The 27,144-nt window shown below is 40.6% G+C and overlaps 2 protein-coding genes across 3 annotated transcripts; both read right to left on the bottom strand.

The window, feature by feature from the left end:
• Positions 1-4,173: 4,173 nt before the first annotated feature.
• LOC127553132 (histone H2A type 2-B-like) lies at positions 4,174-5,901 on the bottom strand. Its single transcript, XM_051983587.1, has one exon. It carries the CDS (start codon positions 5,141-5,143, stop codon positions 4,763-4,765), a length of 381 nt encoding a protein of 126 aa, XP_051839547.1. The 5' UTR covers positions 5,144-5,901; the 3' UTR covers positions 4,174-4,762.
• A 3,278-nt stretch (positions 5,902-9,179) lies between these two features.
• Positions 9,180-22,044, bottom strand: HMCES (5-hydroxymethylcytosine binding, ES cell specific). 2 transcript variants are annotated; one of them, XM_051983427.1, is made up of 7 exons: positions 21,857-22,044; positions 19,816-20,021; positions 16,575-16,718; positions 14,403-14,522; positions 11,817-11,983; positions 11,059-11,245; positions 9,180-10,421 (listed from the first exon to the last, which is right to left on the bottom strand). In XM_051983427.1, exons 2-7 carry the CDS (start codon positions 19,996-19,998, stop codon positions 10,236-10,238), a joined length of 987 nt encoding a protein of 328 aa, XP_051839387.1. In that variant the 5' UTR covers positions 19,999-20,021; positions 21,857-22,044; the 3' UTR covers positions 9,180-10,235. The 2 variants fall into 2 exon arrangements, with proteins under 2 accessions (XP_051839387.1, XP_051839395.1); XM_051983435.1 differs by lacking the exon at positions 21,857-22,044 and adding an exon at positions 21,373-21,468.
• Between the last annotated feature and the right edge of the window lie 5,100 nt (positions 22,045-27,144).

A 27,144-nucleotide genomic window follows, 5' to 3' on the forward strand; every position in this document is an offset into this window, starting at 1 on the left:
TTCTAACAATGTCCTATTTGCCTGTCTGTTTCTGAACCTTATAGTGTTTATTTTTAATGATTCATTTTTTTTCTTTTTCAGAATCACAATCATTCCCTTGCTTTATTCAACTTCAAATAAAAGATCCCCTCTAGTAACAATTACATAGAATCACAAAAAACAAATCTAAAGATTGACAATGTTAGAGGATGTAGGTCTTAATTTATACCTAGAATTCATCACCTATCTTCTAGGAAGTGAGAAAGTGACTTTCTCCTTAGTGTTCTGGAAACAAGGTGGGTCATTGCATTCTCCAGAGTTTTCCTTCGTAGCCATTGTAAAAATTGATCTCTTGGTTCTGATAAATCATCTTTTTATCAGTTCATCTAGGTCCTCCCAAATTTCTTTGAATCTATGCCTCTTGTCATTTCTTCAGTACAATAATAATTCCATTACTGGAATATACTACAATCGGTTACCCTTTCCCCAATTGATGGACACTTACTTTGTTTTCAGTTATTTGTTAAAACAAAAAGTCGCAGCTTCAAATATTTCCTTTCTCTCTTCTGTTGATCTTTTGGGGCACATAAGCCTAGTAGTGATATCATTAGGTCAAAGGGTATAAACAGTTTAGTGACTTTGGGCTATGGTTTTATATTATTTTCTAGAACAATTGGATCACCTTACAATTTTACCAACAGTGCATTAAACTACCTCATATTCTCTCCTCTCCCCAAAAATAGATGCGAAATTAGTGTGCTTCTAGAATCCAATCCTATGCCCCACCTTGAGAAATTAAATGAGACTATGTAAGTGTTAGCCTTTTACCATCTCTTATATTCTCCAAGATTCCTAACAGTGGTTCTTCAGTTACTCTGTAATGTGACTGGCCAAGGATTAGATATTTGTAGCTAGGTGCTTTCTTAATCGTGTAGGAAGAAGGATCAGCATAGGGGATTAATGAATCATAATCTAGGAGTCAGAAATGAAGATTTGAGTTCCCAATTTACTAACTGTTAACTATGTGACCATGGGCAAATTGCAATCTCTCCATTCCTCAGTTTCTTCACATTTAAAAGAAAAGCTGCTTGTAAATGTAAATACTATATGAATGTAGATTATAATTATTTTCTCATTTATTTGGAGGGTCTCCATTCCATCCCTCTTTAAGAACCCTATATTTTAGGCACTGCGCTAGGTGGCTGGGGAAATGAAGAGAAAAATGAAGAGTCTTTGCCCTAAATGCCTTACATTCTATCAGCACAAAGCATGTTATACCCTTTTCAGATGGAAAATCATTCTCTTCTCTGGAAAAGCCAGAAGAATATCAGCTAAATAGGTCTATTTTCTCTCTTCATATGTTCACTTACTCAACAAACATTCTATTATACCATCTGTCCCAAGCAAATGGGCCTGATCCTCTTCTTGCCTCAACATAGCTAGAGAAGAGTCCTTCTTGTCTTAACATTTTAAAATTTATCTAGTATGCATTTTGCATGAAAATATCTATGTACAGGTTGCCTCCTGTGTTATTCATCTTCCTGTCATATATCCCCCATGAGGACACAGAATGTTTACTTTGGGTTTTTGCATCCTCAGTGCCTTGCATACAGTAGGCAGTTAATGAATATTTCTTCAATTAAATTATTTGCTTTAGACTTTTAAATACTTTTCTCATATGCCATTAAAAAAAAAAAAAGCTATCCTTGTTTACATTTCCTTTATATCCTAAAATAAGCTCATTAAAGAGCTCCCTGATCAGCCAACTGGTTTCTACAGCTGCCTTCCTCTTCTCATGAAAACTTCAGATTTTATAGACTTTCATCCTTTCAGTGACATTCAACAAACACTTATTAAGAATCTGCTAAGATGTTCTACTGGGAATGGAGAGCACAAAAGGTGAAAAAAATCTATCCACAAGGAAATAAGTCTAGTAAAGGGGTAAGATTTGTACACAAAGAGAATACAGAATAAAAAATAAAAAATAAAAACCTGGTAGAGCACAGAGTTCCATGAATCGATTAACACATTTATGAAGTGCCTGCTATCTGGTCAATAACACTGCTAAGCAATGAGTGTTGAAGTACAAAATGAAGAATGGTTCCTGCCCTTTATGAGCTTAAATTCTAGTGAAGGGGCTACCATAGGTTCAAAGATAAGTAAATATATAAATGTCGAATGATAGAGGGGGAGATCCTTACAACTGAAAGGTCCTCTTGAAGGAGATGACAGCAGTTAAAAATTGCAAGATATGGCAGCAAAGAGAGATACTACAGGGACTGCGCAAAGACATGGAAATAGGACAGGGCAACAAAATGGGCTGTTTGGGAAATAAAGAGGTTCCTATACCTGAACTCTGTCCTCATTAGTTAGATAGGAGGGAGTGAGAGGGTAAGGGGAACATGGCTGACACCTTCATGAACTGGTACATTAGGAATACATTTGGGAATATTCCTAAAATAATTCTTGAAATCCCACCAGATGTTTTTCAGGAATCTTCCAATAGTTAAAACAACCACTCCCCCTTGACCCCATAATATCTCATGTTATTTTTCTGTAAAAATTCTAAATCTGGTATTTAGAATGTGAGCTGAAAGGGACTCCAAAGATCATTTAGTCCAAAGCTTGCATGAAATTCCAGATTTTCTACAGGCTGACATCTATTAATATATCCTTCACACACAGAAGAGCCTAATCAAATGAGATTACCCCCCACCTCCACTTCAGGTCCCCTTGCCTTTGCTAAGACTGCTCCCCAAATTTTTCATAGCCTCCCTATGCCTCTCCTGAATACCTATTTTCTCTTTAAAAGAGGGTTTTCACCTTTGTGTCATGGACTTCTTCCTCAGAATAAAGTTTTTAAATGCACAAAATGAATAAGTAGGATCATAGAAGAAACAAATTACATTTGAGTAGTTATTAATAGATGATGACAACAAAAAAAATTAAGTTCTTTGAAAGCCCAATTCCAATGCCACCTCTTCAGAAAGCCATCCTTGAAGACCTTTCCCTATCTCCATCTCATTTCATACTTAGGGCTTCTCAATCTCAAGTAGTTTAGTTTGTCTTAGACCCTTTATTGAGTCTGTAAATACCAAAAAATAGGAATCTGCCTCTTTTTCTAAACTCTGAATGACTCTAGTCCCCAGAATCTGCATTACTAATCTGCATACAGAATGTGCTTAATAAATATTTATTGAATTTCAACTGGAATTTCTCAGGATGTTTAATGGGTTTCAGTTCTGGAAGATCTTGGCAGTCCAAGAAGCAAAAAAAAGGAGGATAATCATAGCTAGCATTTCTTTAGCACTTTTAGTTGTGTAGATCTCATTTTATCTTCCCAAGAACCCAAAGAGAGGTCAGATCGGTTTATTATCTCCATTTTACAGATGAGGAAACAGACTGATAGAGATTGAGAGATTTGTCTAGGAACAAACAGCTGGCCACCTTTGAACTGGGGTCTTCCTGACGCCAGGTCCCTGGCTCTCTATTGGGCCTCTCTGCTACCTTGACTTCTTGCCTGCATTTATTCCAGACCACCACAACCCCCAGACTATCTAAACCCTTCTTAACTTAGTTTGCCACTCCTGGAGAAAAGAACTTTCTCAGCTCTGTGAAAACTGGGCTGACTGTCCCAATACCAGGTCCCAGCTTTTTCCTATCTAAATTAAATCGACAGAGATCGTGTAACCTCTTGCTCTGCTGAAGAGGAATCAGTTTGGTCCAGGAGGAAAGGTACCTGTCCAAGGTCCTCGCTGCAGCAGAGCCGAAATCCAACCGGACCCAGTGGCCAGGGCTCTTTGCCACGACTTTGCTGACCTAAGGTCCTTTCCAGTTCTAGATTTCAAAGCCTGGAGGATTATGGGAAGTAAGGAGCAAGGCCGGGGTCCAGACCTGCTAGTCCCTGGTCTTTCCAAAGCAAGCGGATGCCTGACTTCTCAGTCTGCACGGTACCCATGATCCGGACCTGCCTCTCTTTGTGGCTCTTCACACTACCCCGGAGGGGAAACCTCAGTGACAGAGGCAGGAAGAGGAGAAAGGACAGCAGAATGAGCCTTCTTTCCCGAGCCGTGGCCCGACCCGCAAGCACAACCAGTGCCCCCCTAAAGCGCAGGGAGCTGTTCACCCCTCCCCTCCGGGTCCTCTCCCGGCTTGACCGCCAGCTTCTAGAAAGGAAACACCAAGGCAAAGCACTGAGGAAGGGGGGGTAACGGTGACGCCACCATAGAGCTGTTTATTTTGGGAACCAAAAGGACAAAGTCAGAGCACATCCCCGCCCCACCCCCCACCAATAAAGTGACTCCGCCCATACAAGTTAATAAATAGATTCCACCCACCAATAGGAAATATAGGGAGCTCCCAAAAAACAGGGTGTTTTTTTTTTAGGAGAAAAAAACGTGTAGGGGAGGGGCCACCTCCCGCATCCCGTCTAGTCCACCCCTAATCCGGTCACCTCAGGTGCACTTTGTGGGTCAGCTCTGGGGCGACCTCATCCACAGGGTAAAGGGGCATCTACACCTCAGGGGAGCACAGGTAGACATCTTGGCCCCGCAACTCCTAACGATAGATCTGGGGGCTTTTCCCAGGAGCGCACCGGGAAAACAGTCCAGTCTTCTAGACGCAGAGTCTTAAGCCACAGCCCACCCCGGCTGCCCCTACGAAAAGGGATGAACCTCGCCCGCTCCTCCCAGCTGGGCCCAGGGCCAAATAGATGCAGACAGCTCCGGTCCCTGGGATGCCGGGCTCCCGCCCCCCAGCTGGGTCTCCCCCCGAGGGCGGCACCTCACTTCTTGGAGCTTTGGGTCTTCTTGGGCAGCAGCACGGCCTGGATGTTGGGCAAGACGCCGCCCTGGGCGATGGTCACTCCGCCCAGCAGCTTGTTGAGCTCCTCGTCGTTGCGGATGGCCAGCTGCAGGTGCCTCGGGATGATGCGCGTCTTCTTGTTGTCGCGGGCCGCGTTGCCCGCCAGCTCCAGGATCTCGGCCGACAGGTACTCCAACACTGCCGCCAGGTAGACCGGCGCGCCCGCCCCCACGCGCTCCGCGTAGTTGCCCTTGCGCAGAAGGCGATGGACGCGACCCACGGGGAACTGCAGTCCCGCGCGGGAGGAGCGCGATTTGGCCTTGGCCCGGACTTTGCCTCCCGACTTTCCTCGGCCGGACATCGCGGGAGGAGAGACAATCTGCGAAGGGATAAGGCGCCGCGGTCAGCGGCGAGGTCCCGGCTCCCCGGGCCGGAGCCTCCTGCTCCTCCCGAGGCGGACTCGCTGCGCCGCCTACCTCACTCCGCGCCGGGGAGCTGCAGAGGCCGCTTGGCGGGCCGCGGAGAGCTGCACGCTCGGGGTTGGAGCAACAGCGACAGGGAAGAGCTGGCAGAGCCTGGGAGGGGCTGGCAAATATAAATAAAGACCTAATCGCTTCTGACTTCCCATTGGCCGCCACGGGTTCCGAGCTGCGCTCCGATTGGAGCGTCTTCCGATCCGCGATTTGCATAGGCCTGCGAGCACACTTGCCCCGGCTCCAGAGAACGACCTCTGGTTTCTCTCGTTTTTATTGGGCTCCAGTTTGGTCATTGAGCGAATGGACCTGCGGCTAGAGCGGGGCGGGAACCCGAGCTGCTGGGTGACCAGAGAGTGGCCATGAGGGCACAGGATGCTCGGAGACAGAGGGAAAGGGAGGGAAGGGAGGGAGCAGGATGTGGGGAGACAGCAGGCTCCGTAAGCAAGTCTTTCACCACGGTGTTGGGGCGCTCATCGGCGATTTTCATCCCCTGCTGCTTGGAGGTTCGGAGGACGCTAGCAGAACCCGGCAAAACCTCCAAATTCCCTCCCTGCGTGGTGCATCCCACCCCTTCCCCTTAGTTCGGGAAGGTGCTGGTCTGTCTGTAGTCCTCTCCCGCCCCGAGCAAGCCTGCTCAGGGGGAGTTCAGAGACAGAGCCCCCGCAGCTCGGCAGCCCAGACTCCTCCCCCTCTCCCCCCCCGCCTCAGCCCTCGCAGCCTGGCAGCTCAGAACCCCCGCAGCCCGGCAGCCCAGAGTCCCCGCAGCCCGGCAGTCCAAAGCCCCCTCAGCCCTTGCGAGATCGGCAGCCCAGAGCCTCCACAGCGCGCTGCGCGGCTCCGCTGGCGCAGGAACCGGGAGGAGAGCCTTCTCCAGGCCCGGGAGCCCCGCCAGCCCTGCCAGCCCCGCCCCCACCCCGGGCTATCACAGTGGTAAGCTTCAAGCCGAGGTCTGGAGGTCCCCTCCGCTCGGGTTCGCCTCGCAGCCAATTTAAATGCTGAGGCGTGCCACTTTTTCTCTAAGGGAGGGGTGAGAAAGGCCGTACCTGGAGAAGCGTTCTCTCCGGCTACAGTAGCAACATCACCCCTCCTCCCCCCGGCCCGGGACAGGGGGCACAGAAGGTGGCCCCCAGCCGAGGCCGGTGCCCCCGTTTGTCTCCTAGGGGGGCACCTTCTCTGGGAACCCCCGAGCGGTAGTCACCTGTGCTGGGGCGAGATTCCTCGAAAGACGGTGATCGGATTGTCGGTTTACAGAGGCCAAAGGAGGTCCCCACGATGATCACGCTGCTTGGGAGAAGGCCCGGCAAGGTCTCGGGCCCAGAGCCCCTTTTCAGCCAAGCATTTATTGAGTGTCTGCTCTGTGCAGGGCACTGCAAAGCGCTGGGGAAAGAAGGGCGAAAGGCGATTGCTGCCTTTCAATTTACTGTGGAACGGAGACAACGGGCAAACGAGCAATTTACGGGCTAAATGAGAAATAATCCCCAAGAGAAGGATCTCTCTGGGATTAAGAAGGATCGGGCAAAGCTCTTTAAAGAAGGTCCAGTTTTAGCGGGGGCCCACAGGAAGCCCAAGGAGAAGATGAGGGCGGGGCTCTCTCCGAAACACTCACAGATCATTTATCAATCTGGTTCCGTTGCTTGTCCTTCCTTCTCCAAGAGGGCCAGGACATCAAGGAGGTGATGCCATGACTGGCAAGCGAGTTGGATTTAAAGGAAAGAGGGCTGGGCAAGGTCACCTGCCTCACTTTCCCCTCTAGGACCTTGTGGGTCCAATGGCCAGATAGAGATCAGGAAGATGAGAGATGGCCCCGGTTGCAATGGGAAATGTGGTCTTTTTAAACTCAGTTTGACTGAGGCTTCACCCAATCAGTGATTAAAGCTGGGTAGAATTTGAGACAAAGAATCTCCTCTTTCACCTAGTCAAAAAAAAGGAACAACAAAAACTGAATGAATCTGGGAGGGGAAGACCCTTAGGGTTTCTGGCTGAAGCAGAAATTAGGGCTATTTACACTCAATCTGAGTTTGATAGGATCAAATGACCAAAGGAGGCTTGGACTGGGACCTAATGGTGGCCAATTGCAATCACTTGCCTCAGTTGCTAACAAAGATTTCAGAGGGGATTGCTGGCCTTAGTGAGCGGACTATGGAATAACTGGGGATTCAGACCTTGGAAAGAGGTGCTTTCAACAGAAACAGGAACGTGTAGAGAAGTTGCTGCTCTGGACATGAAGATCTTTGTTTTAGACATAGTTGAAAACCCCATGGGGACATCCAAGTGGAGATGTCACAAGAGCATGTAGTAATTTGGGATCAGTTTTGCAAAAAGATTAGGGTTACAGAAATTGACCTACTCAAAACCACATGAATCGCTGTGGCCTCCTTGGTCTGCCTAAGGGGCAGAACAGAATCAGGCCTATTTCAGTTTCATGATATTGACGGAATACTAATAGACCACTTTTGCTTTCAGTGTGTGACTAGCCCATCTTTTCTTCTCATATATTTCTCCAAAGACATAAATTAAACAGGTGAGATCACCAAGAAAGTGTTGAGAAAAAGTGATGGATACTGGTATTGGGTAATGGCGGTGTTTCAGTCAGAGAACTAGGATAAAGCAGTATCGTGGAAGACAAAAATATATCCAGGAAGAAGTGCTCCAAAGTGTTAAAACTACAGAAAAATCAAATAAGAGGACAAGAGTTTAGCACAGTACCTGACACATAGAAGGTCCTTAATAAGAGGCCACTGGATTAACCAGTTACCTTCACTGGGGATTTCAGGAAAAACAAAAACAAACCAAAAAGAAAAAAAACAAAAAACAAAAAACATGGTCAGTCTTTTAGGAACTGAACAGTGAATAGAACCTAGAGAAAAATACATTAAATAACTATGAAAGTCTAAATAAGAACAAGATAGCTGATCTCACATTAAACACAATTACTAAGGTTAGATCCTTAAGGTGATGGATATCTAATGTTTACAAGTTACATGTAAGTGGATAGAGTTCAAGAAAGGCAGTCAGAATATCATCGTCCTGAGCTTAAGTCCAGCCTCAGACACTTATTTACTAGCTGTGTGATCCTGGACAAGCCACTTAACTCTGTTTGCCTCAGTTTCCTCATCTGTAAAATGAATTGCAGAATATAACCACAAACAAGGTCATGAAGAATTGGAAGTGACTGAACAAATGTTACAATATCATACACTAAGTGATAGATATGAGTAACTTTGTCAATTGGCTTGATTTCTTAGTAAAAGAAAAGATTCTTTTGGGGGTAGGGTTGTATATTGAGAAAAGATTACAGATCAAGTTATAAAGTCTAGAGCTGTGTCTAATACTATGTTTTGCACACAATGAAAGTAAGTTGAATGAATCTTAGTGGCTAATTAAATTATGATTAGATTGAAATCTGATGTGAATTTCCTTAAATTTTTTCTTAAAAAAGCTGTAAGCTCTTTTGGCACAGAGACCTCTTTTGCATTTAATATTCCCCAGGATATATACAGCACAGGGCTAAGGGCCTTTTGTCTATAAAGTTTTTAACATATTTGCTGCTTTTTATAAGATCACAGATATGGAGTTGGAAGGGACCTCAGAAGCATTTAGGACAATTTCATTTTACAGATGAAGAAACAGAGGCCTAGAGAGAGTGCCTGCTAAGGTTTAAAGATAACACAATGCTTTTCAGAATCCTTCATCTGATCATAGGTTCTATGACTCAAGGCAGTGTTCCTCCTGTACTTCTTCCTACTTTTACTAAGGAATAAAAGGGCGATTTGTTGATAGCCTTTACTCTGCTAGCTGCCATCTACTAGGATAAATGTGGGTGTCCTGACTCCAGTATTACATAATTCTCAAGTAATACTATTTGCTAAGCACATAAAGGAAAAAAGTTTAAAAAAAAAAAAAAAAGACTTGACAAGAAGCCACCAAGAATTTCTTTTTATTATTTCCAGATCACTGATTTCCATATAGAAACTGAATAGTACAACCCACCCAGGCAAGTTCAGTTGTTCAGAAGCCGAGTGGAATACTGCTGATAGGAAAACAAGTGTTACCCCTACACTCCTTCACAGCTCCCCTTCCAACACCACATTCAGAACTGTAAAAATCTGTCCCAACCACAACATTCCAAAGATTAAAGAAACACCTCACAAAGCTGGATAAACTAATTTTGAATTGTCACTTTCCCTCAGGAAGAGTCCTAACCCTATACCACCCTCGTCTCAGGAGAGTGTCATAAACAATGCCCCTCTTCTGTGAACCAGGCTCATTAGGAATGACTTTTCTCCCTTGAACCTTGCCCCGATGAACCAGCAGAAGGCTTTGTGGAGCCTACTGGGCCCGAAGTATCTTAATGCCTCAGAGATAAACACAATGGTTCTGGTCCCATAAGTCTACTAGTCCAAACCTGGCAAAACTAACTGCACATTCCTGAGATACAGATTTTTATATCAAACTCAAACCAGGCTCCGCCCATCCAGATGCACAACCGTGAAAGCCTACAATTCATGACCTCATTGTGCCACTCATTTTGTCAAATTCACATAAACAAATTGAAGAAAATAGCTGAATACGAAACCCAAGGATGAAAAACAGGAGAAAATTTCAAGTACAGTGGCCTTATTAAAGAGACATTAGGCATTCCATGTAACAAAATTTAAGACAATTTAAGAGTTAAATTTGGTATCAACAGTCGCCTTTTTTCCTACCCTGACTTTGTAAATAAAAAGATTACATACACATAGTAGGTTGCAGTTGTGGGGGCAAGAACACCAATCAGAGAAAGAAAAGTTCTTCCTAGCCCAGTATGGCCATTTTTAGCGTCTGGACTACAGAGGGAGAGAGGTGGGCACAAAAGCTGCAAAATGGGAAACCCTGGAGCAGATACCTTGACAAGGAAGAGTTAGAAATCAGAGGAGCTAATGGAGATCTCCGTCACCCCTCTGTGCCAACAGAGGGAGGCTCCCTACGTTTGCTGTACTAAATCTTGGGTCTCTTGTTTTGGCCAGCTTCATACTTGTTCAGCCACCGCTCCATTAACTCTGCACTGCCCCTCCTGGAAGGACTCTTCCGCCCAGACTCCCTGGACCTTTTGGGAGGATCAGGGTCTTCCTTTAGGGGAGATTTTGGCAACATCTTCCGACGGCTAGGACTAACGTAGGGCATCTATGAGGACAAAAGCAAAGCCCAGTTACATCTTGCGTTCCATGAAGCCCAAATAGCATCACTTAAGCAGAGGTGATGAGGGAGTGCAGCACCTGGCAGTGACTTAGTTAATGGCACCTTGCACCTGACTCAAATCATCTTTCCTTTATCAGCAATTTCTCCAATGAGCTCCTAGCCATCTCCTCACAAGGCTGACTGGATTCTAGCCATCTTCCTCACCTTAACTCCACCAAAGCCATGGACTCTGCTCCTGGGTGGCTAATGGCCAGGAGCCCCCCTGATCTCCACCCACAGCAAACCTCATCCCCACCAATCTTAAACTTTGGAGACACTCTCCCCTGAGATCTCTTGAGATCCCTGTCTGACCTCACATTCTTAACTCTGGGCCTCTTACTGAATTTCATTAGCTCAGAGCTTATTTTATTAATTTTCAGGATAAAGACAAAATTATAAACAAATATTCTTACTCTTTGCCTCTACTTACAAGGGTACTGTGCCACTCATAAGAAATATAATAATTTTAGGAGGTTATACAAAGTTAGGGCTCCTAATAAAGAAGCACATTTCTCAAATTAAAGTACTCTGAAATACAATATTTACATGGCTGCCTAATATTCTCAGGTTCAATTACTCTTACCTCCTCGATCTCAACAGGTTCAAGACACTGGGGTGTATTGTTCAGGGAGTTGTTCACCACAGTAGAAACTGGATGGAACTCAATGTTCTCTACAGGATGAATCACCTTCAAAGCTTCCTGAATTGGGACTTCACCAAAATCCAGCCATTTAGCAATTGCTTCCTCACCATCCAGTAAAGCAGGCATCCTAGCCAGAATGGCAAATGGTAAAGAGAGGGGAAGACAGGACAACAGAATCTTTTAAAGAACTACTCAAATATTTGCATGGGAAAAGAAAAAAAAAGATAAACCACATTTTAATACTTGCTATAACAAAGTCTAATGGCATGGACAACATGAATACATTAACAGTCAATTCAAAGGATACTACAGAAAACTAATCCTCTTTTGGAAGAGGATCAAGTAAACAATTCTAGCTTGTACTAAATGGAAGCTAGTGAGGTTTGCTTATTATTAAATATGACTTCATTAATCCTAGAAGACTTGTAGCAGAAAAGATCTTATTTTATACGAAAGGCAAAATGAGCCCCAGAAAGGAAAAGAGATTGTTCAATGTCACAAAAATGCATCACTGATGAAATCAGGATTAGATCTCCAGCCCAACTCCCAGTTCCATTTCCTTTTTCTTATTCTGTAGCCCTTTAGAACACAGAAAAAAAATTTTTTTAATGATGAATCTTGTGGCTAGACGAAGAAAAAGAACTCCCTGATACTTTTGGTCTCCACCTAAAGATGCTTCTTTGGGTCTCTTCACTTGCCTGTGATGAATGTCACTTAAAGCTTTGCAGGAGTCCACTGTGATGATAGTGTAAGAGTAGAGGGGCTCTCCTCCATTTGGTGGTTCCCAACGATCAAAGATCCCAGCCATTGTTAGCAGCCTCCAGTCATCCCAAACTTCCTCTTCTACTGAGCGGCTGAAGAATGACTGGAAACAAAAGACAGGCAGATCCCAGAACCATACTTTTTCTTTCTGTCCATAAAGACACAGTCTTTAAACTAAAACAATAGAAATATTCTAGAAGAATTCAGTCCATGTCTGTTTTACATTTATTTTCTTTTATTTCCACAAATAACAATAATAATAATACATAGAAGAGTTCATATTTAGAATTAAAAGCCTTGGATATTTATTCCCAAGATTATAAATGTAGAAAACTCAATATGACTGTCATGCTTATTTGTACACATATAGTAAATATGTATTAAAGACAACAGAATATAAAAGCATTAATCAAGCACTTACTATATGCCAAACATCATACTAATGCAAACAGAAAAGACTATCACTGCTTTCAAGGAGGAAAAAGACAAATTGGGGAAGACAATATATAAAGGAGGGTTCAGTTCATGGAAAATGGAAAGGCCCGGTGGTACTCAGGTTCAAAAGGGAAATAGCAAGGCAGATGAAGATTCCTGAGAAGCAATGGCAAGGCAGACAGTCCCTGAACTCCAGGGTCAGGGTGGAGTGGGGCTTTAGGATACCTCCTTGAGGTAGAAAAGGGAGAGGGAAGGGATGGTTTCTAGGTTTCAGTATCCAATGCCTGGTGGACAATGGGGCAATTAGGAGGACTGGAAAAGGGAAGATACAAGACTCCCATCCGCTACCTTTTTGGAAGAGGAAGTAAGCTAAAAATTTCTCTAGATGGGCATCAGCAAGTTTGCAGCTAAAAAGGAATTTAAGTGGAAGGTCCCCTATGGCCATAAAGTAAACTGTGGCTTTAACAGGAATAAACCTTGATGCTTCCAAACTACTAATTATCATATATAACCTAAAGAGTTTACAATACTACATCCTAGGAAAAAAATATATTGAGGGAATTAAGTAATGCATGGGCAATGTTTTGAACTATTTTTTCTTTTAGTCTTTGAGTATTCTTGAAGACATTAAGGTGGAGTCTTTAGTCTGGGGGAAAAAAAGTTTGTCCCATTAGATAATAAAGCCGGAGCACCTGTGATTTTATTTGGGGGGAGGGGAGGAGAACAGCCACAATGTTGATAATGAGTCTAGTAATACCACTGAAGTGAGGAAGTAAAAAACCAGATATTTTAGTCCCACTTCTGGCAATGACTTCAAGTATATGAGCAAGCTGCAAACTCTCAAATAAAGCTGCTAACTATAAAATGATACTAAATAACTTTTGTCTGCTGACATAATATATAGAGGCAAGTACCCAAACACTTGTTGAACAGAGGCCATAAAGTGAAACACAAGATTTAATTCAGCAAACATTTACCCAATACCAACTATAAGTGTTTTGTTAACCAATGGATACAAAGATAAATATAATATCATACCTGCTCAGATAAGAGGAATGTTACTTGCACAAATAACTGTAATACACAATAAGTAAGTTCTTAAAAGAAATATAAAACATAAAGATAAAAAATGGTAAAAAAGTAAAAAAAGACTTGCCAATAACAGAAAGAGATCCCAGGCGAGCTTTGGAGATATTCATTACAGCAAGGTATTCTTTGTGATATATCATCTTTCTATATAATTGTCTCAGTTTCTACAAGTTAGGTAACCCTTCTTGTCATATAACAGAGTAGAGCTACTGAGAGTGGGTATTGGGCCTCTCCTCCCAACAACAGGAAATTCAAAATAGAAAATGACACCACCTGAAGGAGAGTAAATGCTCCCAAAAGAAAATGAAAGCAAACACTTCAAAAACAAAACTAAGCACTGTCAGTTTTATGAGTATGTTAACAAAATGCTGCTGAACTGTCTGGTTCAATTTCTTTTTAATATGCTATTGTGTCAAAACACTAATGATGAAGTATGCTTCCACCTCTCTTGTCAGAAAGGTAATGGACTTTAAGTACAAAATGATATATAATTTTTTTCATCCACATGTTGATTTCTTTTGCTTGACTTATTTATTACAAGGGAGGGTTTCTATGTTGTATGGTGGAGGGGGAGGAAGATAGGGAGGAAGCTGATGGGTCGTGATGATGATGCAAAGAAAATGAAAAAAAAAAAAAGGTATCAAAAAATCATTAATAAATATAGAGAAGTCAGTGAACATTCTTAAGGAACCATAGACTGGAAATGATATGTTGCTACTCTCATGTGAATTTAACATATACTAAAACCCCAACTATGTAACAAAAAAACATTTTTCTGACCTCCTTCTATACACCGAAATGTTCAAATTTGTTCATCTTAAGGTCACAGTAAAAAAATAAAACATGTTAAATTATATTCAGTATTAATGCATTGTCAGTAGATAAGCTCCATAAAAGGAAAAATGACCACTTTTATTAAATTGTTTCAGTTATCTAGAACCAGTGTACTATTCCATATTAATTATAGCTATTTAATAAATGTTTCCTAATGAGTATACCTGTTCTGTCTTAATTTGGGGGAAATAGATGAAATAAGGTTGCTTTTCCCCCCGAAACTGCTGCCACTCAAAAAACCCATCTGCCAGCACCACACATCGCCTGCCCTTTTCCAGAGGTATCTGTGAGAAGACAAAATAAAACATATTAATGTCAAAGTTGTTGTTAGGTCAGAGAAGAGGAAAAACAGACATACCCACAAAGAAGGAATGATTACTAATACAAAGTAGAAAGAACTGAAGCTATAGAAGTCAGCAAATTTTATTACACCAATTAATGCAATAAATCCTTGATCCTTGAACTAAAACAACGCCAAGATTTTGTCATTTCATTTTGACATCTTACTAACAAACCATTTTTGTGATTTATGGAAACAGAAGCATAGTGACATGCTCATTACCCCAAGATCCTTCTTCTTTCATGCTACATGAAGCAGAGACATATAATCAACCTTCTACCTCTCTACAGAATAGCAGCACCATGCTTTAGAGGAAAACTGATGCTACATGCTTTAGAGGAAAACAATACTGCTGCTACATTAAATTCATTGGATCAGATTGGTTAGAAGAAAATATCTATTGTACTAGATTATGCAACAAAAAGTTTTGGGCATTTAACCTTAAAAACATTACTATCTCCCCTCTACCTAAGGACTATTGTCCTTGAACTCCCAACCCTCAAGGGTAACTTACTGCTCCCACCTAACGAAAGGTCCCTTTTTTATTCACTTCTTCAGCTCCTTAACTTTAAAAAAAAAAAAAAACATGTTTATTGATGTTACTGTTATGTCACTTATATTTCCACTGTTTCTTTCATCCTACATCCTCTTTTTAGATAGCCATCCTTTTTAATAAGAAATTTGAAAAAAGAAAAAAATTACAACCTAACTTGTAAAAACAATATGAAATAACACCTCACACAAATATGAAATTATATGTAGTACCTTGCACCTATAGTCTTTTACCTCTGCAATGAAGCAGGGGGAGGTGTCTTCTCATGGCTCCCCTTTGATGACAGGCTTGATCCCTGCAGTTAATTATTTTGCTATTGTTATAACCACTGATACTGTTGCAGTCATTACCGGAGTATTACTCCATATGCTCATTCACTGCAATTTGTTTAGCCATTCCCAATCAATGGGCATTGATTGTCCAAAACAAAAACAATTTGTAGTTCTTGGCTTCCATAAAAAGTACTGTTACAAATATTTTGTTGCCTATGTTTTGTTACTTTCTATTACTGAGTGTTAGAGGTATGTGCCTGGTAGTAGACTATTCTAGGTCAAAGTATAGAGATATTTCAGTTTCTTTTTTTATATAATCCCAAATCCTTAAATTTCTGAGTCAATGATATTCTTTTATTCTCTTTACTGGCTTTCAAGAAGCTCCTTTTAATTTTACTTTTAAGTATCTTTGTTTAGTATGTTATATCTCTAGATACCTTTCTCTCTCCCCATTACAAAGATTGGTAACCACAAACCTTTAACTCCAACATACACCATTTCGGAAACACCTCCTTATTTGGGGCAATATAATTGGTACAAAACATTTCATACATTAGCAGGATTTTCTTAAAGAAACTTGTTAAAATATACACTAATTGTATGCCAAAAAGTTTTTAGAAGCTCAAAAATATTACAATTTTTTTTGGTTACAATTATACGTTGGCTCTTACTTTACAAAGGATCCTAGGATGGTACTTGACATTTTTCAATCAATCACACACATGAGATTTATAAAATTGGGTATAGCACATCTAGTGGAGTGAGAGGGGAAGGAAAAAAGCTTCTGAAAGAAATTTAATAACAAGATCACTTAGACAATATGGTGGATGTAAAGAGATGGTGTACAAAGTGATTTCAACAGTTGGATTCTATTCTAGAGCAACAGGGAGATGGGATCAGAGGGGGAAAAAAGGAAAAAAAGTGGAATCTACGGGATGTGGTCTCTCCAACAGACTAGGTAGAAAAAAAGACCTAGTTTATGATAACATGTGAAAAAGGCTTTTGTTAATGAAACAACTAAAAAGTACTAGTTTACAATCAGAAAAGGATGATGACTGTGGCCTTTTAAAGATGAATTCTTCATTTCTGGGGCATACAGGTGTCACAGGTGGCTTTTGAAGACACAAAGATGAGAAGGATTTTCCTCTTACCCTAAGCAAGCCATCCTTACCTTATATGACCGTCTTTCCATCATAGTTTCACTTCGACAGTTGCTAGTATTGAACTGTATCTTTGAAGCATCAGACTCTCTGACCCAAGATGGGATCAAGCCCCAGCGCATTGCAGCAATTACCCTATCACAAGGATCAGCATCCTGTCATAGGAATAAACACATAGGTGATCAAAGGGTTCTTAACTAAGAAGAACAGAAAGAAACTCAAGTGCAATTTCTCCTTCTACTGGACTTACACTGTCTATAACAAAGACAAACTGGACAAACGACTGAGAACTCTGGAAAACTAAATTGGCCACAGATGCCGTCTTGGGGAGGGGGAAGGAAAAGGAAGGAAGAAAGGAGAAAATTTGAGAACAAAGTTTTACAAAAATGAATGTTTAAAACTATTTTTACATGTATTTGAAAAAATAAAATACTATTAAAAACAAACAAAACAAAACAAAAAGGAAACTTGTCTCCAAAAGAGACAGAAAGTAAATATTTAATGACAAATAAAGATTTAAGGAAGAAGAAAATTAATCATTCAACAAGCTTTTGTTAAGTGCTTATATAAAGTCAAGGACTACATTAGTTATCTTTAAGAAAAATGATAAAGACCTTTTCCAAGCCTTAAGACCTCAGCACAGTCAATTTCAGTTACATCAAAATGTCCTGCTCTGAGTTATACCTTCTCTTTTGAGAAATTCCTTTCTTATTTTAACTGGATCTTTGTGATTATATCAGTATAAGGAACTCCCAGGAAGACATTTCCCCTATCTTTCCCATTTATAGGCCTCCTATAACTCTAGGCACTCTTGAGACGCTCTTTAAATCTTTGACTAGCTTAGGATCAAAAAAGCAGGAAGCAACAAAGGTAGGGCTCAAGTCCAGATCTTCAGGATGCTTCTTACTTCTTACTTCTTCCTTTCATATCTCACACCCAGAATTATTTTTCCAATGAACTAATAGCCCTAGGTATACAATGTCAAACTGCAATGACTTCCAAACACATTTTGTAAGACAAAATTATCACTCCACTATGACTAAAATATTTCAGGGATCTGCGCGCTAACTCACTATAAATCTATGCATAGAATACATTATAAGCTTTCACTTTTATCTATGTCATTATACTAGGCTAATCTAAGTGTTGAATATAAAGGATGTTATCTCATTGGGGATTCCAAATAAGAAACAGCTAAATAAAACTGGCTACTCTGAAAACTATGAGGTACAAATACTGAAAATACCTTTTGTTTTAGTTGCCTTTTTTCGCTTCCCTTTTGAGCATATGACATGAACATCTGTGTGGGTAGTGCAGCAGGTAAATAAAAGAGGAACTAATTTCAAATACGGGAGTTTCGAATGCAAATATTGCAATCTGTGCCTACCCCTACTGATTTGAGCTACTGAACTCTTGAAATTTCTTTAATTTTGCCCTAAGCTTTGCAAACTTCTTTTTTAATAGTAAAAATTAAAAGCATTTTAAGCTTTAATTTAATTCATATTTTAAATGAATCAAAGTGAGTCAATTCCTTCTGATCTTTCATTTGTGACCTGGAACATAACAGAAGCTCATGGTAAAACCTCAATGTTCTTTTGTTGGAATCTAAGATTAGCATTGATAAGTTCAAACAACCAAATATTGCTCTTCCCTTTTATCTGCAGGCTGCCTGCTCTGCCCACACCACCAATTAGGCTAAGAAACATTTGAAAGGAAAATAGAGTAGGTAGCTCAGAGAATTGGTCCGAAAAAGAGCAGAAAACACTCCCACAAATCAGGATAACTTGTCCTTAACTGCCTCCAATTTTCCATACTTCAGATTTCCCTCAAGCAATGTTTGATGACGTATTTCTTCAAGGTTGCCCCTGGTATTCTTATTAAAATAGCAAGGGAAGGAGTAAAAAGGCTAGGAACCGAGCAGCAGGTAAATCTGCCCAGGTTGGATGACTCATATTGGGATTTTATCTTGTTGAATTAATGTAACCCTGAAATGTAAATTTGATATACTGCTGCCTTCTCTGGAATACCATAAAACAATTCTCTTAAGGCTTTATTGTAAAAAGGCTTGATGTCTTCAAAAAGCTTATTGGAAAACAGCTCATGTCAAGATAAAATGTTTCAACTTTTTAAATGGGCTTAATAAAATGACTTCTAAATTAGATGAAGTAAAATTATTTTGCAATACCACTCAAATAAGAGAGTGTGCTCTTTAGAAATAAAGAAAACTAGAATTTTTTAAAACACATTTTCATTATGGGGCACAGAATAATAATTTGGCATTTTTCTCCTAAAATGTTATTGTATTACAATATATACACACATAAAAAAAATCCTTCAGGAGCTAATAAAAATCAAAGAATTTTTTTTTTTAATCAAAGAATTCTTAACTAGTCCAAGAAACAATGATTACTAGAAGCACAAATAAAATAATTACACTTTGGAATGTTGAGCTAGAGCTGCCTATTTTAATTTATCATAAAGAAATGCAAAGAATGTTAAAAATAAAGAGCTTTATTTTTGTGATAATAAAGAATTGAAAAATGAGTGGATGCCCATCAATTGGGGAATGGCTAAATAAATTGTGGTATATGAAGGTAAATTAATATCATTGTTCAATAAAAAATAATGAACATGCTGATTTTAAAAAGGCCTGGGAAGATTTACATGAACTAATGCTGCACAAAACAAGCAGAACCAGGAATACATTGTACACAATAAGAGCAAGAAATGTGGAATGATTAACTATGAAAGACTTGGTTCTTTTTCCCAGTGGTTCAATGAGTTGAAGCAATCCCAACAGACTTTGGACAGAAAATGCTATCTGCATCCATAATTTATGGAAATTGAACGCAAATCAATACATGCTAAATAAAATTTAAAAAAAAAAAAGGATTTTGGATATATAAATTTGCTTCCAAAACATTCAAATATAACAATAAACATGAGAACAAAAAAAATTGTATGCAAAATGAAGAATGAGCTATCTAAATGAGAATATGTATATCTTATTACTATTGTCTGGAACTTACCACAGTGCCTGGCACATAGGAGGCACTTAATAAATACTGATTGATTTGTCTTCTAAACTACAGGTACTGGGGACTTTTGACTAAGGCTTTTTTAATATGGGAAAGTCTGAACTCTGAGATGAGATCTCTAAACCAAGTCAGCTGGAAGAGACAACATAACTAGTGAACATCATAAGATCTAACATGCCAGACTGAATTAGGGGGAGGGAGGAGAAGCAGTTACCTTTTCAAAATGTAATCGAGATACAAGCACTGGGCTGTTGGATTGGGGACTCTTGTTGTAGGAGGGAAAGTACTTATGTTCATCCTTCCAATCTGGTAGCTGCTCTTGTCCATAGCTGTCAATGTACCTACATGCCCTCCTGATGGTCTCTACAGGTAGATGGCAAGATGTTCGGCCACACATCCTCTAGCAATGCTTGGAAAGCCCTTTAAAACAAAGAACAGGTCAAATTACATAAAACTATCTCAGACATTTACATAAGTTGTCTCACAATCCTTGGAGGTAGGTAGCACGCATACTTTTGTGGGGAGGGGGTCCCCTCCAAAGTTGCAGATGGAAACCTCTCCATATATCTTCCTGGGTCACCCTTACCCAGTTCCTATTATGAAACTTACAAAAGGCTTTCCATAGTTCCATAGGCCACTGCAGCATTTAGCCTTTCTAACTGACTGGCCCATCACATTTTTAGATAATGTAATTTCCTGGGTGATTGTACTTTATGCCATTTCTGCAGTCTATATGGCTTTCTGTTGCTTTTTTGAGTCATCTGACATTCTGCTCCTTCAAAAACTGTGATGTTAGGTTCTGTAGCCAAATAGCATTACTGTAATACTGGTATCAAAAAAGATACTGTCCATGATAAGAGTAGAAATATGTATAGAAAAATTGCACATGTTTAACAAATACTGGATTACTAGAGAAAGAGGGTGGAGGAATGGAGGGAGAAAAAATTTGGAACACATGGTTTTGAAAGCATGAATGTTAAAAATCATCTTTGCGAGTATTTTGAAAATAAATCAAGAAGCTGGTAGATTTCGAATCCAGAACTCTTCAGCCTCCAGGTCAATTCTGCTTGCAAAGTGGGGATGAGAAGAGTTAGTTTATTCCTCAAAATCCACCATTGCCTTTCCTAAGCTCTCCATCCTTGGTATTTTTCTCCTTGGAAACATCATCTTGCATTAGCGCTCTCGCTCAGCTACCTCCGTGAGCGAAGGTTTTCCCTCAGTCCCTCCTACGTCTCTCCTGGGGTCTCGAAGCGCCCAGGCAGGAAAGTAGGGGCTTGTGGCAGGGGCTCCTCCGGTCCGCCCGCCCCCTTTTATCTTCTCTTCCTCTAAACATGGGCTTCTTAAATTTCTTCCACTCAAGACCCCTTTACACCGGGGAAATTTCTACGCGACCCCGGATATAAAGATATATAAATCAAACATTTACTGATAAAACCCCAGCTTCAGACGCTTATTAGCTGTGTGACCCTGCTTGCCTCAGTTTTCTCCTCAGTAAATCGAGGCTGATCACAGCACCTACGGAGCTTCCTACGGACGGATGGAAAGGAAGGAGAAATCCTTTCGGTACGGTGCCTGCACACAGCAGGCGCTGGATAAAGGCTCGGGCGCGCGCCCCTCCCCCTCCCCACGGCGGTTCGGCCTGTCTTCGCCCCTCCCCCCCTCCACCACAAAAGGTTCCCCGCCGCATCCGCCGCGAAGGCCCCAGCTCCCAGAGCCTAGCCGGGCTCCGCCTCCCCAATCAAGCCCGGGGCTCTCCCAGAGACCCCCTCACCTCGCGTTCCCCTCGCTTCTTCGCTCCGCGCGCGCGCCAGGACCCCCGAAGCTCCCCCTTCTTCTCCTCTTGCCTCTCCTCCCACGCACAGCCCCACCCCCTCCACCCAGGGTTGAAAACGAGGTTCGCCCCGCCCCCGCCGCGCTCCGCTCTCTTCTCCCCACCCCCGGTCACGTGCTGCACCCTCCCCTCCCCGGTGCCACCACCTGTCTCCCGGTCACGTTCCTCTCCGCCTCGCTGCGCATGTTCCGCTTTGCGGCCTACCTCTCGAAGGAAGAGGGGGAGGGCCAAGGGGGAGACGACGGAAGGGGGGGGAAAGGGAAAAGGGAAACCCAACGGAGCAGGGGGAAGAAGGAGAGAGAGAAGAATGGAATGGGAAGAGGAGGCTAAGGAAGAGTGGGGGAGGGGAAGACAAGGAGGAGTGGGGGGAGGGGCTCCCCGTCCTCCCCAGGCTGCGCCCGCCCCCCGCTGCTCCCCCCTTTACCGGGCCACAATCCGCCGGGAGTGAAATGGTCCTCTTGGCTAGGGCCAGAGCGGTGCAGAGGAGAAAGGGGGAGCCGGGCTGATCCCTTCGAGGTATGGGGATCCGTATTTCCCTGACAAGGAAAGGGCTGGACCGAGATCCTTGATTGCTCCAAATGGAAGATCCTGCTCCCTCGCTCAGAGACGAAAAGGATTCTGGGAAACTCAGGAGCTCAGTAACCATAGTAACGGCAGCACAGGCATTGGCTAGCTTTGTCCTGTTTGATACAGCATCAGTTCTGCTCGTACTTGATTTTTTTTTAACCTTTCACCAACACTTAATATGATTAGCTGACACTACTAACTTCCAGACCAATTAGTCAAATGTCCACGGGCGGCTACTTCCTTACTGGCCAACAAGTTCCATAGAGGTTTCTGCTTAAGACCTGGAAAGGGAAGTCTAGTATCACCAGATTCAGGTTTTAGGCAGCAGGGTTAGACTAACCTAATTTCCTTTGTTGTTGTTGTTGGTTTTTTTGGTTTGTTTGTTTTGTTGTTTTTTTTTTTTTATTATGAAATTGTTCAAAGCAGGGTGCAGTATACATAATTTACCCACATTTAACAAAGTTTTTCAAATGATATTCTTGGAGACATGTATTTTACAGTAGGTGGGTTTGGAAGTAGCTGAATTAGTGGACACCAAATAGTTGTTAATGATTAGAATTAAAATAGGAAGGTCATTAGTGAAGTGCCCCAGGGACAGGTGTTTGTTCTGTTTAGCATTTTTAAAATTAATTACCTGAATGAATATAGCAGTGACATCCTTATCAGGTTTTCAGATGACTCAAAGATAAAAGGGAATCTATATATGGTATGAATACCATAAGGGAATACCATATATGGTATGATCATCACAATCCAAATAGATGTGAGCAGAATAGAAAGGTGAGCCAAATTGAAGTTGAAATTTAAAGTCTTACAAATACCAATCTCACAAGTAGCTAGTTAACCATTTTTCTGTGTCTGGGAGTTTTAATGGACTGCAAAATCCATAACAGTTGCTAATATTATAATCTGATAGCAAAATGAGCTAATGTAAAATTGAGGCAATGAGAAGAGAGGAGTGGGTGGATAGAGAGCCTGCCTTATACCAGAAAGATGAGTTTAAGTCTGACTTGCTACACATCTCTAAGCAAGTTACTGAACTTCTCACTAATTACAAGACAATTCTAAAAAAAAAGACCTAATTACTAAAATGGAATACGTGACCATCAGCATTGGAAAAAGGGAGTATCTTCTTTGGAGGTACAACACACCAATGAAATCTCAGGTTTAGTCTGAAAAAAAGTCAGTGCACAGGACTAGGGAGGGAATAGTTCTGCTTTATTTACCTTGGTCAGATCATACTTGGATTATTGTATTCAGGTGTCATATTTTAGGAAGTACACTGACAAACTTATGAATGTCCGGAAGGAAGATGACCATGATGGATGGCCTTAAGATTATAAGAGACAAGCTTCTTCCAAGAACTCTGCAGACTTACTGATGAAAAAGATTTTTATTCATGAACGTGCAAGAATGGTTGTCCCAAACAAACACACTTAAACTGCCAAAGCCTTACTTTTGTATCTGTCCTGAAAAGCAATTCCTTTCCCTGATTCCCCATTGGCTGGGTACTATTAAGGTTACAGCCAATCCAGAGCGCTAAATTCCCCCACATGAACATGAGTCCTCATTCCAATTACATCTTCCATTGACATTCACCTTATTTGATCATAGAAGATTACAAATAGGTTATTATGTATATGGCGTGTTCCCCCCTCCCCCAACCCCTTGATGCAGAAGCAACGTTCCCAGCCATTATTTTCTTTTTTATTATATTATAGCTTTTTATTTACAAGATATATGCATGGGTATTTTTCAGCATTGACAACTGCAAAACCTTTTGTTGCAACTTTTCCCCTCTTCCCCACCCCCCCCCCCCGCCTTCTCCCAGATGGCAGGTTGACCAATACATGTTAAATATGTTAGAGTATAAGTTAAATACAATATATGTATACATGTCCAAACAGTTATTTTGCTGTACAAAAAGAATTGGACTTTGAAATAGTGTACTATTAGCCTATGAAGGAAATAAAAAATGCAGGCAGACAAAAATATAGAGATTAGAAATTCTATGTAGTGGTTCATAGTCATCTCCCAGAGTTCTTTCTCTGGGTGTAGCTGGTTCAGTTCATTACTGCTCTATTGGAACTGATTTGGTTCATCTCATTGCTGAAGATGGCCAGGTCCATCAGAATTGATCATCATATGGTATTGTTGTTGAAGTATATAAGGATCTCCTGGTCCTGCTCATTTCACTCAGCATCAGTTCATGTAAGTCTCTCCAGGCATTTCTGAAATCTTGCTGGTCATTTCTTACAGAACAATAATATTCATAAACTACAATTTTTTCAGCCATTCTCCAATTGATGGGCATCCACTCATTTTCCAGTTTCTGGCCATTACAAAGAGGGCTGCCGCAAACATTCTTGCACATAATAGTTCCCTTTCTCTTCTTTTAAATCTCTTTGGGATATAAGCCCAGTAGTAACACTGCTGGATCAAAGAGTATGCACAGTTTGATAACTTTTTGAGCATAGTTCCAAATTGCTCTCCAGAATCAGCCATTATTTTCTACAAGATCATGCCACATGAGGATCATTTGACAACCTTTCTGCTTTCTACTTTGAGTGATCTCTGAGTAGTCATTTTGGGTAAGGGTCTTTTCTACATCCCACACAGTAATAACATCAATGATTTTTATAAATGATAATTTGGAAATTGCTGTCACCTGAAATTTATTTTTTGTTACTGTATTTCTAAATTGTATTTATAAATTTTTGTTGTAAAATTTGAGAGACCATTGTAAAACAGAAATGCTGTTAGATAAAACAGGTTTTAATCTGAATGTTATCCCACATGAATTGGGTTTTTATTTATTTATTTTTAATTATTATAGCTTTTTATTTACAAGATCTATGCATATGTAATTTTTCAGCATTGATAGTTGCAAATCTTTTTGTTCCAACTTTTTCCCTTCTTCCCCCCACCCCAGCAATAAACTGGGAAAACATTTTTACAGTCAAAGGTTCTGATAAAGGCCTCATTTCCAAAATATATAGAGAATTAACTCTAATTTATAAGAAATCATTCTACAGTTGATAAATGGTCAAAGGATATGAACAGACAATTCTCAAAGAAATTTAAATTATTTCTAGCCATGTGAAAAGATGCTCCAAGTCATTATTAATCAAAGAAATGCAAATTAAGACAACTCTGAGATACCACTACACACCTGTCAGATTGGCTAGAATGACAGGGAAAGATAATGCGGAATGTTGGAGGGAATGTGGGAAAACAGGGACACTGATACATTGTTGGTGGAATTGTGAACACATCCAGCCATTCTGGAGAGCAATCTGGAATTATGCTCAAAAAATTATCAAACTGTTCATATTCTTTGATCCAGCAGTGTTTCTACTGGGCTTATACCCCAAAGAGATACTAAAGAAGGGAAAGGGACCTGTATGTGCATGAATGTTTGTGGCAGGTCTCTTTGTAGTGGCCAGAAACTGGAAACTGAGTGGATGCCCATCATTTGGAGAATGGCTGAATAAACTGTGAGTTATGAATGTTATGGAATACTATTGTTCGGTAAGAAATGACCAACAGAATGATTTCAGAAAGGCCTGGAGAGACTGGCATGAATTGACCCTGCGTGAAATGAGCACGGCCAAGAGATCATTACATACTTCAACAACAATACTATATGATGATCAATTCTGATGAACGTGGCCATCTCTAGCAATGAGATGAACCAAATCAGTTCCAATAGAGTGGTAATGAATTGAACCAGCTACATCCAGAGAAAGAACTCTGGGAGATAACTATGAAACATTATATAGCATTCCCAATCCCTATATTTTTGTCCGCCTGCATTTTTTATTTCCTTCTCAGGCTAATAGTATACTATTTCACAGTCCAATTTTTTTTGTACAGCAAAATAACATATATGCTTATATTGTATTTAATTTATACTTTAACATATTTAACATGTATTGGTCAATCTGCCATCTGGGGGAGGGGATATGGGGAAAGAGGAGAAAAATTGGAACAAAAGGTTTGGCAATTGTCAATGCTGTAAAATTACCTATGAATATAACTTGCAAAGAAAAAGCTATAATAAAAAAAAATAATCTGTCACTACATGATTGGCTGTCAGATGTGACTCAGGCCTGGAATCACGCAGAGTTAAGGGAATTTTTTTTTTCCATAACAGAGCTAAGGGAGTGTTCCCCCTGTTATGAAAAAATTATGTTCCTCTTTTTCCTTTAATAACAAAATTCTGTAATCAAGAAATTTTATAAGTGCAATAACAAATCTGTTAAATAATAGATTAAAGCCAAAAGAGCTGAGTTATTACAATAGGATTCAAGTATGAACATTTTACAATTTTATTCTATATTTATGGTTAAATTATAATATACAGATGATACATTCTCGAAAGAGGAAAATGATTAAACAAGGTAATAAGATAGATATAACGTAAATGTTTTCCAATTTAACAAAATAGTAAATGTTGGAAAAAGCAACAGGATTAGACAGTTTTCTCTAAAAACTATAAATAGATGTATATTACTAGCTTCCAAAATCATAGAAATTCAGGCTTTAAGTATGTTTTGATAATAAAGGTTTTATTAATTAGGGATTAATTGGATTTTGCACATAAATTATATTGATAATGGCAGTGAAAATATTTTCCCATTTTTAAAGTATCTGATAATTTTAAAAGGCAGGACTGGCCGTTAAGTGAACTTCCTAAGAAAAAGCACTAGAACCAGACATATTACAAGTGAAGTCCTATCAAACATTGTATCAAGTACAGGATTTAGGTAAGGAAACAAACAACAGGGCAGGTAAGTAGAGGAGCAATGGCCCTAGAATCAGAAGGATCTGAATTTGAATCTGACTTCTTAAATTTCTTAAATTTCTTGGCTGTGTGATCCTGGGCAAGGTACTTAACCCCAATTGTTTCATAAAAATTTTTAAAAGCATGCAAACAGCCAATGGTATGGAGACTAAAGTTCTCAGAGGTTTCAAAATTGTAAAACTTTTTAACTTTATAACTAATCTATAGAGAAACAGAGACCCCCTTTAGAATTCCTGAGAATAAAGTGTATTGTGCAAGAAAAGATGTCTAGGAATCAGATAGCTACATGAAACATCTGAGACTTTCCTTTCTTCAGGGTCTGTCCCCTAAGCAACTGT

This window comes from Antechinus flavipes, chromosome 1 (assembly GCF_016432865.1).
Source record: "Antechinus flavipes isolate AdamAnt ecotype Samford, QLD, Australia chromosome 1, AdamAnt_v2, whole genome shotgun sequence".
In the NCBI taxonomy this organism is placed as follows: domain Eukaryota; kingdom Metazoa; phylum Chordata; class Mammalia; order Dasyuromorphia; family Dasyuridae; genus Antechinus; species Antechinus flavipes.